This window comes from Fringilla coelebs (assembly GCF_963513975.1).
Source record: "Fringilla coelebs genome assembly, chromosome: 6".
Taxonomy (NCBI): Eukaryota; Metazoa; Chordata; class Aves; order Passeriformes; family Fringillidae; genus Fringilla; species Fringilla coelebs.
In genome coordinates this window covers 26,053,078-26,068,702 of record NC_140034.1, presented here as the reverse complement: position 1 = coordinate 26,068,702, position 15,625 = coordinate 26,053,078, and the positions used below count along the sequence as shown (strand labels likewise).

Here is a 15,625-nt window from a genome sequence, read left to right as displayed (position 1 = left end):
GATTTTTGGGATTTTTCCTTGTTCCTCCCAACATTTGAGCTGTTTCATACTTTCTGAGCTGTTTTAGCATTTCTGATATCTGGAATTTTGTGATTTTACTTTTGCAATAGTCTGTCATTGTTTGCCAAGAAATCACCCTCATAAAAGGCAGACAGGTAAAGTCATGGATGGTGTATGAAGGTAGTTTCTTCCTAGTGAAGATTTACTCCAGAGAGGTATACTTCCTTCTGGATATGCAGTGCCTGACTCTGTTTAGAATATACTCCTCTGTTTTATTAACTGCACTCATGCTTCAAAAGGTATGCATTAATCACTGTAATTGTATTTTGGTTTTTGCAGTTGCAATGGAAACCACATCCAAAGACTTGAACCTGTCAAAGAAAAATCTGATCTAGACTTTTACACCAAAAGGATGAAATTCATAGAATTTCTAAAGACCTAAGCTGTAAACATATTTGACAGTAATCTGCTGATTGGCTTTGTTGTCTCACAAAAGGAAAATGGTGTGTGGGTGCATGCGTGCATGTGCGTGCGTGTGTGTGTAATCCTCAATTAATTTACAAATTATTGAGGTCCACAGCGATTTGAGTGATGGCAGGATTTTATTTTCTCCTTTTGAATTTTTGGAAATGGAAATTCTCTGCTTTGATTCTAAGCAATGGGGGGTGATATTTTTTATATACACTGCTCAATTGGAAGGTTATTTGTTTTGCTTATTTTTTCTGCATAAAAAAAAACATTTTATTTTTTTATATTTCTTCTATCAAGCAAATTATATACATTTTATACAGTATATGGCAGATATAAGCATGGCAGTAAAATAACTTCGTAATATATTCATCAACTTGGACTTAGTAAAATACTCATATGATGTTTATTAATATGTAGACAGAATACAAAGGAATTGTCTTAAGGGTTCAAATTAAAACTACTCTCAGAAAAGTCAGAATATTTTCCTCAGTTTATTGTGTGATGCCTTTGTTTGAATCTATTTCTATTTATAGTTTGGAATTTTTTATTAATCTATTCACTTATTTTTTTCCTCTTATTCTGTAGTCCCTGGATGGATTTGTATTTGCACTAAACCAAGAAGGAAAATTTTTGTACATTTCAGAAACTGTCTCCATCTATTTAGGCCTGTCCCAAGTAAGTACACACTTTCAATTCTAGAGCATAACTGTGTCTGATGCATTCTTCTGTTTATTATTATTGTTAAGGAAATAATAATTTGGTTTCTGTGTTTTCCATGGATTATTGAATTAGCTGTTTAAAGTTGCATCCTGTTCATCCTGAGATACAACTGAAAAATGTGCCTCTAGTACTGAATGTTGAGATGTGTAAGAAAACTTTTTCCCACAAAGGATCATTATTAATTTATTGAGAACAAATCAAGTTTCTTTTCTCAGTTGTTTTGAACTTTAAACCTCTATACCTGATAGGAAAGGGACACTCTAATAGTACTTCCCTTGTGTCCTATTACTGGATGTTTATGGAGTACCCTGCATTATCCAGGGAGCTGACACGATGACAGGGAGTCATTTGGAGTCAAGAAATGCTGAAAGAGGCCATTAAAATGTCTTGCAGGGAGGGTTCCAACAAGGACACATTTTGATGCTTTCACCAATGCTCACTAATATGAAAAGATGAATTTGTAAAAGATAGTAATTTGGGGGGGGTTTGGTTTGAGGTTTTATTTTTTTCACTTAATTGCTGACAACTGTTTTCCAAAGATTAAAAGGCAGGGCAGAAGTGGGGCAAAAGTTAGTTGTTAATGCTTATTCCTAATCCTGCAGCATTCAGAAATGTTTGGGCAGGATAGCTTCTTTCTGCTTTCACTTAGAAATGAAGCAGAATATTTTGCATGATGATTTTCAGAGAGGGACCATCTACTTCTACTGCAGTCACCACCTGAGGAGGAAAAGAAAAACTGAAATAATACTTATTTCAGCTACTTTAAATTGGGACCCACACAGCTATGAAGAAGCAACTATTTGCTTACTGTCAGTTTTGCTGTACCCCACCAACAATTAAATGGGAAATATTAATATTTGTTGACAAAAAAACCGAATTTTAAATATTATCAGGTGAGAATATGAATAGGGGCTCAGTAAGTCCTCAAAGAACACACAAGCAATTGGCTGTAATAAGTTCAGTAATTGTTATTTTGTGCTGGCTTTGGCAAACCCAATGACAGAAATGGAAACAAGAGCTGTTTCTAGCTCATATCAGTATTCTTGTCTCTCATTAAAGTCCCTCGTTTTGTAATAGACTTTAATCCCTGACTTAATCTGTTTGGGAGTTAGTATCAAGAATCTCACATTTTGAAATTGGTGCACCACCATGTTGCTAATACAGTAAAGAATTGGAACTTTAATGTTTATTATTGTCTTATGTTCATATTAATCTGGTTTATGCATAGTATCCAACAAAGTCTAATAAGCCAGTAAAGAAGAAGGATGGATAATTAGTTTAAGCAGGTAAATGCTAATTAGGAAACTCCTGAAAGGCATCCATTATACACTAGCTTAAAACAAATTTTACAGCCCTGGTTAGTGGTGTAATCCAAATTCTGTCAAGGCAACTGCATTTTCTGTAATTGAGATGTGTATGTTTGCTTTGCATAACAGATGGCTCTGTATGCTTAGACTGATAGCTAGGAAAATAATAATTGCATTATTCTGGCCAAAAGAATATTAGCTCTTGGGTTTTGGCCATTTCAGTCAGTCCTCCTGCCAGCACAGCATATGCACATATATGGATTGGATTTTCAAGGAAATTGATGCATCTGGAATAGTGTGGCCATCTGAAATATCATCTGTTCAAGAAAAATTTGGCTTTAACCCTATGTTAGTCTCTTGTTAAAAGCATTTTCTGCCACTGTCTTTCAAACTATAGAGTTGATAAATCGCTCCTTGCTCTGAACTCACATCATGTTGTTAAGACTTTACACTCCATCTTGTCCATATACATTTCAAGAAAGGGTTCAGATAAATGAAGCAATTTTCTTTGCATATTAGAGTATTGGAAATATCAGGGCAAATATTTCCTTGTGTACACCACTGAAAGTACTGATGGAAAAACTATCAAAAATCAGAACCAGGACTGTGGTTTTTTATAGCATAATAAATTAAACCAACTGAGATTTACTAAAATATCTGAGTTTTTTGCTTTTCTTCACTTTTTTATGTCTTTATGAAGACATTTGATATTTCTAAGACCTACAGTATTTATATATTTATGATATATTGTTCTCTTGGTACAGCATTATATTGCTAGTCTCTTAATAATTTTAAAAGGAGTGCTGTAGCTACTTCCTACTAAATCACTAGTCAAAGCTTATTAGTTGCTAAAAATATTAGCAAGTCTATCCCTAGAATCATTTCTCAAATATACATGGAAATTCAACAGTTTTCACCACAGCAAAATTAAAATTCTCGTGAATTCTGAATTTCTGGGTTGGTCCTATGTGATACATGTGGTTTTGTATTTCTTGCACTGCAAGTAAACACTGATATACCCTATGCTGATACTCCAAAACTTTATATTTATATAGAACCTCCAGGCAGTGTTGCACTTAAAGGCATTATAATTTACATTATTATTTGAAATAACTTCATCAAGTGCTGCCTTTGGAGTCTTACTTTCTAGTCAAATTATTTCTCCAAGACTTCATCCTTGTTTGGTGTTGTTTTGTTTTTTGGGATTTTTTTTAGTTTTCATTTTTTAACTAGCATGTAAAATATATTTTGTATTTGCAAAGCAAAATTTTGTGACTCCTAGATAAAGGAAAATAGTTCTTGTATTGAATCTCAGCAGGTGACAACAGTTGGTATGGTAGTCAATTTTACTCTTTCCTGAACATTTAGAGCCAGTGGTGCAAAACAAATGGATGCCAATGTTCTAAGATAGCTGCAGGACTAATAGTAAACAAATCTGATAAACCAGTATCTTGGAAGGTAGCCTGAAAAATATAACAATAAAGTTACCCCTGGCAAAAGTAACAGTATATTTGAACAGTAAACAAAAATTGCAATCAATGCCCTTTTGACATTACAGTGAATATAACTTATATGTGGACACCCATCGACATATATATTTTGAATATTTTTTCTGTATAATTTATCTTCCCGCTAATGCTAACCAAGAATTTTAAGCTAGTTTGGAAGATGTGTATTTCAGACCACACCATGGAATTACAATCAGATCAGTTTCAGAGAGCAGAGATACATTTCAAAGTTTAGGAAAAGAGAGTTAGCTGAAAATAATGAGTGAGAGAAGGTAAAGTGCCAAAGCAAGAGAAGTGGACCAACAATCTCCCAGTTAAAGGGTCTATGCATATTGGCTTTAGTCTGTGTTAATTGTCATAGCTCAGTTATACTTGAGGCAAGCTGATATAGTTGAGCATACTTTTCAGTTCTTTCAGGAACTGTAGTGTTTGTTGAAAGACCCAGAAATATCTAGAAACATGCAGTATGGCCAGGATTTCTGCTCTGGGTTGATCAACATCATCTGTGGTGGTGTAGCCAACACAAACATCTTTTTACTCTGGATCTCTGTAGTGATGTAAAAATGTTTGTTCCTCATATGTACCAAGTCCCATACATTTTCCAAGTCAGTAGGTTGGTTTTGATATCAGGGTAACCTCCATCTTTGAAACCCTAAGTGCCTGATTTCCTTTTAGAAATGGGATGAGATTTCTAAAGAAAATGGCTAACCACTGAAGAGGCATTCAAATTGTTCCTTCCAGCACTTAGAAGTCAGTGTGAGTGCTTTCCTAACAGATTTCAATTCTCTTGAAAATGTCTATGTTTGAGACCTGGACCAACATATGCTGAAACATAAACAGTAACAAAAAGGGAGAAAAATCTATCCAGAAACAGATAGAATAAAAATGCGTTATACAGAAAGTATAAAATTGCCTGACATATGATGTTTCAGGTTCAATAGAAAATATTATGAGCTGCTAATCTGGCTAGGATGCTTTTGCTTTCAGGAAACAAGTTCTTAATCACCTCTTATAATAGTTGTACTCAGCAAGAATAGTATGCATTGTTTCCTGCCTGTGAGGTCCACATCTTAAAGTAAAATATTTCCTACCTTTGCTCCTGCTTGCCCAGGACACAGAGCAGATTGGCCTGTTGAAAAGAGAGCTCACTAAAAATGAACAGTGCAGCTGCTAGCATAATAAGAGATAGATAATAGAGATGAAAAAGGAAGAAAACAAGAATAAAATTTTGAGAATTTATCTATTTGAAAATAAAGCAGGCAAAACCAACAGGTATATTACGTGTGTACTCTGTTACCAGTAGCATAATATATTTCCTTATTTTGGCTTTCTGTGCATTTGTTCTATGAAATGGCAAATAAAATTATAGCTACAGCGCACAAGTACAAGGTCAAATAAATGACAGTGCTCATTCTATTTGTGAAGCTATTCTGAAAAGGAACCATGGTGCCAAATGTGGTTTATTTGAATAATAAAGAAGAATTAGATTCCCCTGATAACTTGGCTGAGGGCCAATAAATCACTGGAGGTTAAGAATGCTTTGCAACTGCCATGTATTTCTTTTGCTTTTACGAAGCACAAACCTCAACTACTATGCTCTACCTGTTTTTCAATGCAAATCAAGTTGAGGTTAGTAGATGGTTAAAGGATTGCTTTTGTGCTCTGTTTGCTTAAAAATAATATAAAGCAATCTTGACACTTGCGCTGATTCTGTAAATTCTATCTTATTTTTCTTCTATACCATTTACAAAATAAACTACTACCACTAATAATAATAATAATAATTATGCAAAAAATAAAAAATCCAGAACTGGAAATTCTTTTAAGCAAAACAGCAAAACTAGACAATAACCAATTGTGAACTTACCCTTTTTCTTGTGACGTTGTCATTGTTTTAGTGTTCTGAATTTAAATACTTCTACGTAACATGATTGTTTGTGCTCATACAGTAAATTGGTCCACTAGCACTGATAATTTTTTAACAGTTTTTCCCCTTTAAAAAGAGTAAATAAAAACCTGGAAAATTCTGTGCTGATCATTTGGGGCTTTAAATTTTTTTCCCTTAACATTCAATGTAAGGATATTAATTTACTGTCGTATTTTATGCTAAAAGAAGTGAACAAGGGAGGAGTTCTATTGAAATACAGCAGCTCTGAGGATTTTGAGAGCAGTAAGAAAATATAAGTATCAAAATAATTCAGAAACAGTACAAGGCACAGTGGCACATTATCAATTTACAACATTTAAATTGATAAATGCTTGGTGGTGAAGGCCTACAAGGGCACTTTGAAAAGCAAATAGCGACCTGCTGAAGAAATTGATTTTTCCCCCCCGAAAATGACTGCATGATGCATCATTTGACTGCATGCTGTCCAAGTGCTTGACAGAGATAATCTCAGCAATCCCACGGGTGACCTTATCGTTCTCACCAGGGCAACTTTGTCTAGGTTCTGACTTTGTGCATGTCAAGGTTTCTTCAGGCAGGATCCTTAGGGGGAAAAAGTTCCTCTGTTCGATCCAGATATTGAACCACTCTTGAAGGCACTCCCCCACCCCCAAAAAGGCAAGCTTGTTTCTTTTCTTCATAATTATGAATGAACTGAACAAGGGAAAATATCTATAGACACAGTATCTTTGCTGAGGACATTATTGCTTGCCCAGTGCAGCTTAGCTTGGCTCTTAAAGGAGGAAGGATACCTGCCATTAGAGGTTATCAGATATAGCTGAAAGACTCCAAAATATATGGCACTCTTCTACATAGCAGAAATATCCCACCTGCTTTCTTTATCACACTCACTGTTCACGGCTTTATTTTTGCCATCCTCAGAGTATTTAATATCAGTACTTAGTCATTTTTACTCTATGTTGTTTTTTTGGTTGGTTTTTTTTTTTTTTAATCCCTATCCCAACCCAAGAGCTTTTAAGACAACTCAAGTGCAAATGACAACCTGACAGAAGTCCTGAACATCAACATCAATATGCATAATTTTGCATAGACACTCTGTAACAACCTTCACTGTGTGGTCATGAAGAGGTCCAAAATACTTAGCCTATTTTATCTGGTTATTGAAAAACAGGTTTTGTCTTGCACAGAGAAATATATTGCCCAAACTGTGATTAATAATGGCATTTTAAAATGTGCAGGATTTTTTAAAGTGCTTTGTATAATGAACAAACTATTCTTCATGTGCAGTTAGTAAGTGTTAATTATAATTACTAACTAGGAATCTGTTGAAAGCCGCAAATGTTATGCTCTGTTTGGTACCCCAAAGCTGCTTTACCCACTGCCTTTGACACCCTCAGTTCACTGTATTCAACCTCTTTTACCTCCTTCTTTCATCCACAACATTAATTCTGAGTGAACAAGACGTGCTTCCCTGCTTTTGACAAGATTTGCTGCAGTCTCATGCGACAAAAACCCAACACTCATTCCAGATTCAGAAAGTAGGATTTATAACAGCATTTTAATTTAATGTTGGATGTCGAACATATAAAGAGATCACAGTAGTACTAGAGCTGAAAATTGATGCCTTTTTTATTAGTGTCCTCTCAGAAGTGGGTGAGCCGCTGTTTGTGCAATGGAGCACAGAGCACCACAGCCAGATGAATGAGGATATGCTATCTGCAAGGAATCATATTTCAAACCACTGTCTGCCTCTATTGATGTGCTCAGAGTTGAAAGGTTATGCTAGTAAATGCCATCAGAATTTTCAGCATTAGAAATCTGTGGAATAATCCGCTGACTGTCACTTTGTAGTGAGTCCAAATGCAATACATAGTGATGCTTTAATGATTTTTTTTTAATTGAAATTAACTTATTGTTACTGATCACATTGTTTTGCTTCTTCTTGTACGGTGTTTTTAAATACTGCCAACAGAATTGTCTTATAGGCTCCACTGAATATAGCTGTCTGTTGAGTTAACTAAAGGAATCCAGAATGTCATTTTACATGAGAATCATGTTTCCCTTATTTATTCTTTTGAACATATTTTACCAGCCATTGAGGCTGAAACATTGAAAGCCTTTATGCAGAAGGGATTCACTGGTTAAAATGAATCACAGATTCTCCATGCAATAAAATATAGTCTCATTGGTTTAACACTTAAAGGCTGAAGACTTTTTATGTCACTTAATAATTTCTACCATTTGCTGTTAAAGAAAAAAAAAAGGCATTTGATAAGGTATTTTCATTGCAATTCTTAACTCTTTCCAGTACTGAACAGGACTGAAAACATTAGCAATCACACCATTTGCTTCCGGATGGATGCAATGGTTTCAGATTATTTTATTAAATATATCTGGGGAAAAGGGGTAAGATAGTTTAGGTATTTTTTGTTTCTCTTTCCTATTAAAGCAAATTAAAAGTTTTCCTGAATTAATATTCATATTATCCAAATTAGCTACAGAGTACTTTTGGTATCTTCTTTGCATTGCATTATAACATATTCATGTGGAAGTTGGAGAATATTCTGTAAAACAAACAGCTGTGGAATAATTGGGAGGGAAAAAAAAACAGGTACTGGTGAGAAACATACAAATTTTCCCTAAAATTATTTTCCATGCTTTTTGGGCACATTAGAGATGAGGAGAAAAAAACCTCAAAGAAAAGTAAATGCTCTACCTTTTAAGAGTAAGTTCAAACAGTCATTCTTCTCATGAGTGATGAAAATTTCACTTCTAAAAAAAACTTTAATTAATAGATTTTGATTGATAGTAAGAAATTTTGTCTTTCATTGCTTATAAAACGTACTGATTATAAACTTTGATTTTCTTTTACATCCATATTTGAGTCAGGGAAAGTGAAAGTCATGACTCAAATATTTTCCATTGTATGAAACTATTCAAGATTTGTAGCAGAGAAGCAGTAGAGGTTCACTTGACAGAACTTCCAAGCACTTGAGAAGGGTGGGTCAATCCGCAAATACTCAAGGGTTGGTTTAAGGTTATGAAAGGAATAAAACAGTGCCCATGTGTATTAAAAACATAATCACTGAATGGTTCTGAGCTAAAAAATAATGCTGCAAAACTAAAATATCAAAAACTGTTTTAAACTCAGTTCAGTTCAGTGATATCTTCAGCTGCAAATCCTCACTGAGAGTTCTACCAGTCCAACTAAGGGACTTGTGCATATGAAAGCACAAGATCAGGAAGCAGCTCAGAAAAAGGACAGGAAATACATCTTATTCTGATTTTGCCATCATGCATTATTACGGCCTTGGTCAGGACTTTACTTGCTCTGTGTTCAGTCAGAGTTACCAGATTAATACTACTCCGAGAAGAGAGGATTGGTAAGAGAGCAGGAGCATTCCAAATTCTGTGAAGAGTGTCTTCACTGCAAATGGGATCTATTCAAGAGAACCTCCCAAGTCAGAGGCTAATGGTGCTTAATCCCCAAGGTTTGTAATGGAAATTCAAGACAATCATGTCCATGTATTACTCTTCCAGTACTAATTTATATTCTTTTGCCACTCCCTGCTCATCTTCAGCGTTTAAACAGACCTTTGCTGCTTTAGCATTTTAACCCCATGTTTCCCTGTTTTATCTTCTGGCATTTAAGGATGCCATCCAAGACATCCTCTGCCTGTGCACAGTAGCTGACAGCAGCTTCCTGGTTAAGTTACAGTGTGAAAGGGAAAGCTCCCATGTTGCTTTCTGCATTTAGGAGACAGGGAAAAAGAGCAGCAGAAAACTTGTCAGGCTTACTGTGAACCGGTACTTTATCTTACTTGCTCAGCTGAGTTCCGTAACAACATTCACATTGAAAGTTCTCTCTGCTGTTTGCTCATACCTTCAAAGCTGTCCACATTCACCCTGAGTAACTCAGCTCCACTTGGATGATGTTTATTTATCGTTCTCATGGCACTCCCACGGAAGCTTCCTCTGCAGATGAACCCACAGAAGAACCAGTTTAAAGCCGTTTTGCAAGCTAGGCCATCAAAATCTGACATCAGGACCCACCTCATCACACAGCCTGCTCTAGCAGCACCAGCATAGCCAAAACCAGCCATGCAGCAGAGGGCTACTTCTACTGACCACCTGATGAAGTAGTAGAAGATCCATTTTTCCCAGACAGGAGCTCAGATGTGGCAACAGAGAGAAGTGGTAAACTTCCTTTGCCCAGAGTTAGAAATTTAGGGCAAAAAAGCGAGAAAGAAAATCTCTTCAGCAATGAGGAGACATGTCTTGGAGCAGAATCATCTTTCCTTTAGAGACAGGAAGCACCGGCATAAATTGGAGGGATGGGAAATCAGATCAGTATAAGGGGACAGACAAAAGAAATGCCTCTCTAGTGTGAGCAGACAGGAAAGGGAAGACAGAGAAGAAACAGAGCACACTGCCTCTACTCAGCAACAGACTGGTGAGGAGACATGCTGCTTCTTCCTCAGGAACCACGTGAAATTTTGATAACCCTTGATATTCAGAACTCACAGCCCAGCATAAACTCAAATAGTGAGTCTGGTTCATACTCAAGATATATGAAAATAATATTTTAAAGGGCTTATTAACATTCAGGGGGGGTTGCACCCTTTGTGACTTTGTATTTTCAAGTCTTCTTTTTCCATTAACCACATGAATGCTAAAAATGTACTTTAATATGTAGGAGATGTCTGAGACTTTTTGGGAATATCATGATTCTAGAGAAAAGGCTTTGAAACTACAATCAAACCACTTGATTGGCAATAATATTATAAAGTTTGGCGACAGTAAAAGATAAAGGGGAAATACTGCCTTACTTCTCTATCACATGGATCTATAAACTAATATGGTGTATTCTGCTCCTACTGTATTCCAGATAACTTTTAAAGCCTTTGTGTTAATAAATCTGGTCTTATACTAATAAAATGTATGACAGAATTATTACCTATATTAATTATTTTATGTTTGAGATCCTGTCTTTGGGTCTTTTGGGTGACAAGTATTTTCTAGTCTGAGTACTGCTGTATTAGGATGTAGCCATTACAGTCAGGCACACTCTCTACCTTTTCATACTGCGTTTCAGAAAGATGTCTCATTTGGGACAGCACTTATTCATGCAGAAGTGGTAAATACAAAGCTGCATGCATTCCTGAGATTCCTTGAATAACAATGGAGCTATCCATGTATTTTTATTGAACTTCCATAACATATGCATAACAAAGATATTATTAAAATTGTAATTGTATCTCTTCTATGTATTAAAGCTGCATGTATGAGTCAAGACTTAAAGTTTGTCGGAAGACATGCTTCCTTTTCTAAAATTCATTAATCCAGTTGGAGAAGCAGTAGCTTTTCCTTCTATGTTTGTTTCTTCTGACATGACATGAGTCTGATCCACAGCCTGTAAGTCAGTGAAGAGATTTCACAGATTTTTGAATGGTTCTCACTTTATACTGCAAATATGTTTTTTATTTTACATTTAGAATGAAGACATATTCTGTAACTTAATGAGCAATCCCTCTGTCCCTATAAGAAACTAGTACTTTGAATAAGAGTGACAGTGATTTCTCTTTTTTGTTTCTTATTGGTTACACATTGCTTTCAAGTTTTAAAATATTTTGGTCATATGATAGCTCAGTTTCTTTGTCCCGTCTCCAATTTTATATATTCAGATTGAGTTAACTCAAATCAACATTATTTTAAGGCATTTTAGAGGATTCCTGCATTGATTGTAATTGGTATATACTCTATTTATTGCAACCTTGTGTACAGATGAGCTAAAGTCTAACCACTGAGAAAGATGCATTCCAAAGACATAACAATCTTCAATATCAGAGGAGTTGGCTAGAAAATGTAGTGGAAAAGATATATATTTTATTAGTTGCGTGTTTGGGAGGGGTGAACATTGTGATATTTTTATCATCTCTTTCCTATCTTCTTTCTTCTGATTCAGTCTGTCTTCCTTGTTAGCTCCCAGATCAAGTTTGGATGTAGTGTTGCTTAAGTGTGCAATGCCTTCCCAACAGAAAGCAGTTCAGGGGAAGAATTGTTAATAGAAAATAATTCAGTCACTGAAATGAATGTAAGCAAATTCCAGTTTCTAGAGATGGGATTCTCTTTTACGCTCATCACAAATATAAGCATTTCTATTTCCTGGTTTTTGGTTAAAATGTGTCTACAGCAAGAATTCTGTACACTTCAAATTGAACTTATTCTAGATGTTTTCTTTGGCTAAATACAAGTAGGTTCCTTAATACTTGTTCTATTCTCCTCTTCTTTTTTGATATCACTACACTCCTCTAGGTTTATGTACATTTGTGACTGTGAAGAAAGATCTTATGTGTTTGATGGACAGCAACTAAAATAGACATTTTCAAAACAAATTATGTTATTTCCATTCTAAGTGGTTAGGAGCTATTCAACACATTAGTGCTGTACCTATTTTGGACAGTGATGTGACTAGATCTGACACAGTCCAGTCTGCGTTCTCGTGAGCTTTTGGGATAAATCCCTGCAGATTAGCGAAGTCTGCAACCTCCCTAATGAGGGTGCAAATTCTTGTGAAGTAATAACAATAATAAGCAAAACTGGAAAAAGAAAACCCCATATATATAAATGTAACTTTTACAGCTCGTTAATTAAAATTGACATTGCAGGGTTTTTACAGGACAAAGGCACTACAAAAGGACACTACCATTTTAATATGTTTTGGAATGTTTTCAATTTAGCAGCCAAGAAAATCATGTAATTCTGGAATTCATTCACTTCTTTAGTAAAAACACCAGTCTTCAATTTTAAATAGCATTTATAGAAATTAAAGAAGGTAAACTGTAAATATTTCTAAAATGTCACGGCTTCATTGTGATACTAGATTATATGGCCTATCCCTTCATTGTCGTCTAGAACAGCTGGGAAGATGCTGTGAAAATAATGTCATGTATTTTAAAATAACTGTAAAACCCAAAGATTTTAAAGGAGATTATGCATTCATACCTATATTTGCTATTTTGAATCAAGTTGTTGATGTGTGATATTCTCTATTATGGCATTAACATCCATGTCACAGCAATATCAGAATTTGCATATAAACAATCAACATAATGGATTTGGAGTAAAAAAATGCAGAGTTTATTTTTATTTTAAATAAAACGCTTGCATATCCTGAAATGCAAATATTTATTCTGTGCATGTATAATTATAATATGCCTATGATAGCTGATAATTTTCTGATTGTCTTTTATAGTCTCATTTAAGTCACATTTATTCTCTTGCATCCACAGTCTTCATTTACACTGGACATCTTAGTGAGCTGTAGTACAGGGGTTTTTTTGGTTTTAACCTTCAAAGGAATTTAGTTGAGCAGATGCTACATTGAACTAGTCAGAGTAGAAAGGAAATGATACGGCTTTTAAAGGGCACATCTAGCATATCTACTGGGCTAAAGTAATTCTGGCAATGCTTCAAAGGATATAACTTTTGATGGTAAAGTAGGTAGGCTACAGAATGAAATCACATATGGCAAGCTGTCAAAGTCTTCCTACACATTCAGTACATTTATATAAGTGCAAATGGATGCTGCTTAGATGGAGTCCCTAGCAATTTCCTGTTAAATCTGCTCTAAGATTATCTGATATTATTTGACTAAATTATCTGTAAAAGCTGAGGACAACTTTTATGATCAAATATTTAGAAATTAGTTTTTTTCTTTTTGGCAGATTATCTGAAAAATGAACTGCAATTGTATTAACACTTGAAAGCAATGGGCTTTCAGTAATAGCAATTATATCAAAACAAGGATAATGAATTGCTGTATATCAGCTTGAAGAGGACGTATTTATAGGTCAATGATGTCAATAGCTATAGTTCTCATAGACACCTCATTTCTTACCCTTTTATTCCTTGCTAATGCTAAGCAGACACAGTTTTAACTTTTAATGAGATTGGTGACTATGAGAATCTCATTTCACAATGGAAGGGAAGTTTACAAGGGATGAATATTTTCACCTTTCAAAATTCAGCCATAAAAGTTGTTGCCCTTTTACAAATGCTGCATCGATGATTAGGCATCCCCCTCCCCGCTAATGAAAATAAATCCAAATGGTCGTTCATACTTATTACAAAGACAAACTTTTAAGTTTTCTTTTTTATATATATTCTGTTAGTTGTGTTGAATAGTGCTCTAGGATAATGACAAAATGCAGGATGCCTTACAACATTAGCTCCATAGCTAGGAGCATGCATGCATATATATTTTCATATGATACATCTCTGTGTATGAATGTGTGTGAGTGCATGATTGAAAGAGGAACCTCAAAGGTGTGCTGAAAAGTTCTTTATCTCTGTCCTACACTGTTCTGTCCCTCATTGGTAGGAGGTAAGGGTTGTCCAGCTGCAGCCTTACAACCCTGAGCACATGCATTTGCTTTCTGATTTTTGGCCATGGTTATCCTTGAGAACTATGGTAGGATGAAGCACATTTAGTTTTACCGGGGAAAGTGTGCTTAGTGCTGTTAACTGTTGAAGGCTGGAATCTGTTTACAAAGGATGGAATCAAATGAGATTTGGCCATGGAAACTGAAATCCCTCTAGACAGACCTTTACATTCATTTGGCCCCTCTCACACGCTTGTGTGAGGCAGTAGCACATGTTCCCATCACAGTAGACGGCATGCCAGATATAAGCAGTCAGGCTGTCTAGTTATTCACATCTTACACGATCCAGGAGCAAAAAAGGAGTTCAGAAATACACAGCTTTGGTGAGGTATCTATCTCTTATTTTGGCTCCTATTCTGCAGCTGCAAAGTCACACCAATATATTAATCACATGAGTCACTGTACAGATCACACCCTTGGCCCCGATCATAAGCATAGGGCATTGTGATTTAGAAGTAAATAGAATGAAGGTTTGTATTGATCTACCTAAGAAGTGGTTGCTTGTTCAGTGGCATATGACTCAGACAAGTCTCAGTGTGCTTTTATTGGAATGGCAAATAGCCTCTTGCTGGTATAAAGGCAAATCCATCTGCCAGTTTCAGATCCATTCTGTAATAGAAATGGGAATGTGACGAGTGCTCAAAAACATCTTACTGCTTTAACATGAGCAAAAATAAAGCTGTTGTGTCTAGACTGAGCCTTAGCTGAAATTTTCTAAACGATTCAGTCTGAAACAGATGTGTGTCCTGTAAAAATTTCTAAACAGTGGTAAATTTGACAATGTGACAAGGAACTGAAAACAGTTTTCTGACAGGTGAGTGCTAAAACACCAGTAAAAAAGGGTAATGCTACAAGTTGAACTTGAAATAAAAAGAGTATGAGTAGAAGAAAGGATGGATAAATCATAGCAAAATCATAAAATAGAGTATGAGTAGAAGAAAGGATTAATATGTCATAACAAAGGCTTGGATCCTGGAAACATGAACGCAAGAATTCTCACTGAAAGCTGTGAAACCAATGATAAATCTATTCAGTTAAACCTTAGAGGGATTTGGGCTTGGATTTTTGAACTGTGGGAACTCTCATTAAAAGCAGTTGCAATCTCACCAAAAACAAAGCAAAAGCAAAATTTCTGGAGAGAAAAATTGTGACGAAACCCATTTATTAGCAATACTTGAATTTCAGTAATGAAAAATCACTGATACTCTGTGTGTCTGTATTTTATTTCTTTATACCCTGTGCATCTCTATAAACACCCAAAATTGATGC

At 35.4% G+C, this 15,625-nt stretch overlaps 1 protein-coding gene across 6 annotated transcripts in view; it reads left to right on the top strand.

The window, feature by feature from the left end:
• NPAS3 (neuronal PAS domain protein 3) overlaps window positions 1-15,625 on the top strand; it is a gene marked incomplete at both ends in the record, with an annotated part of 583,871 nt that overhangs the window by 406,727 nt on the left and 161,519 nt on the right. For all 6 annotated transcript variants that reach the window (XM_084207725.1, XM_084207726.1, XM_084207724.1 and 3 more), the window contains one exon: window positions 1,057-1,146. In XM_084207725.1, the coding sequence (XP_084063851.1) occupies window positions 1,057-1,146 (90 nt within the window). The remainder of the gene's footprint in view (window positions 1-1,056; window positions 1,147-15,625) is intronic.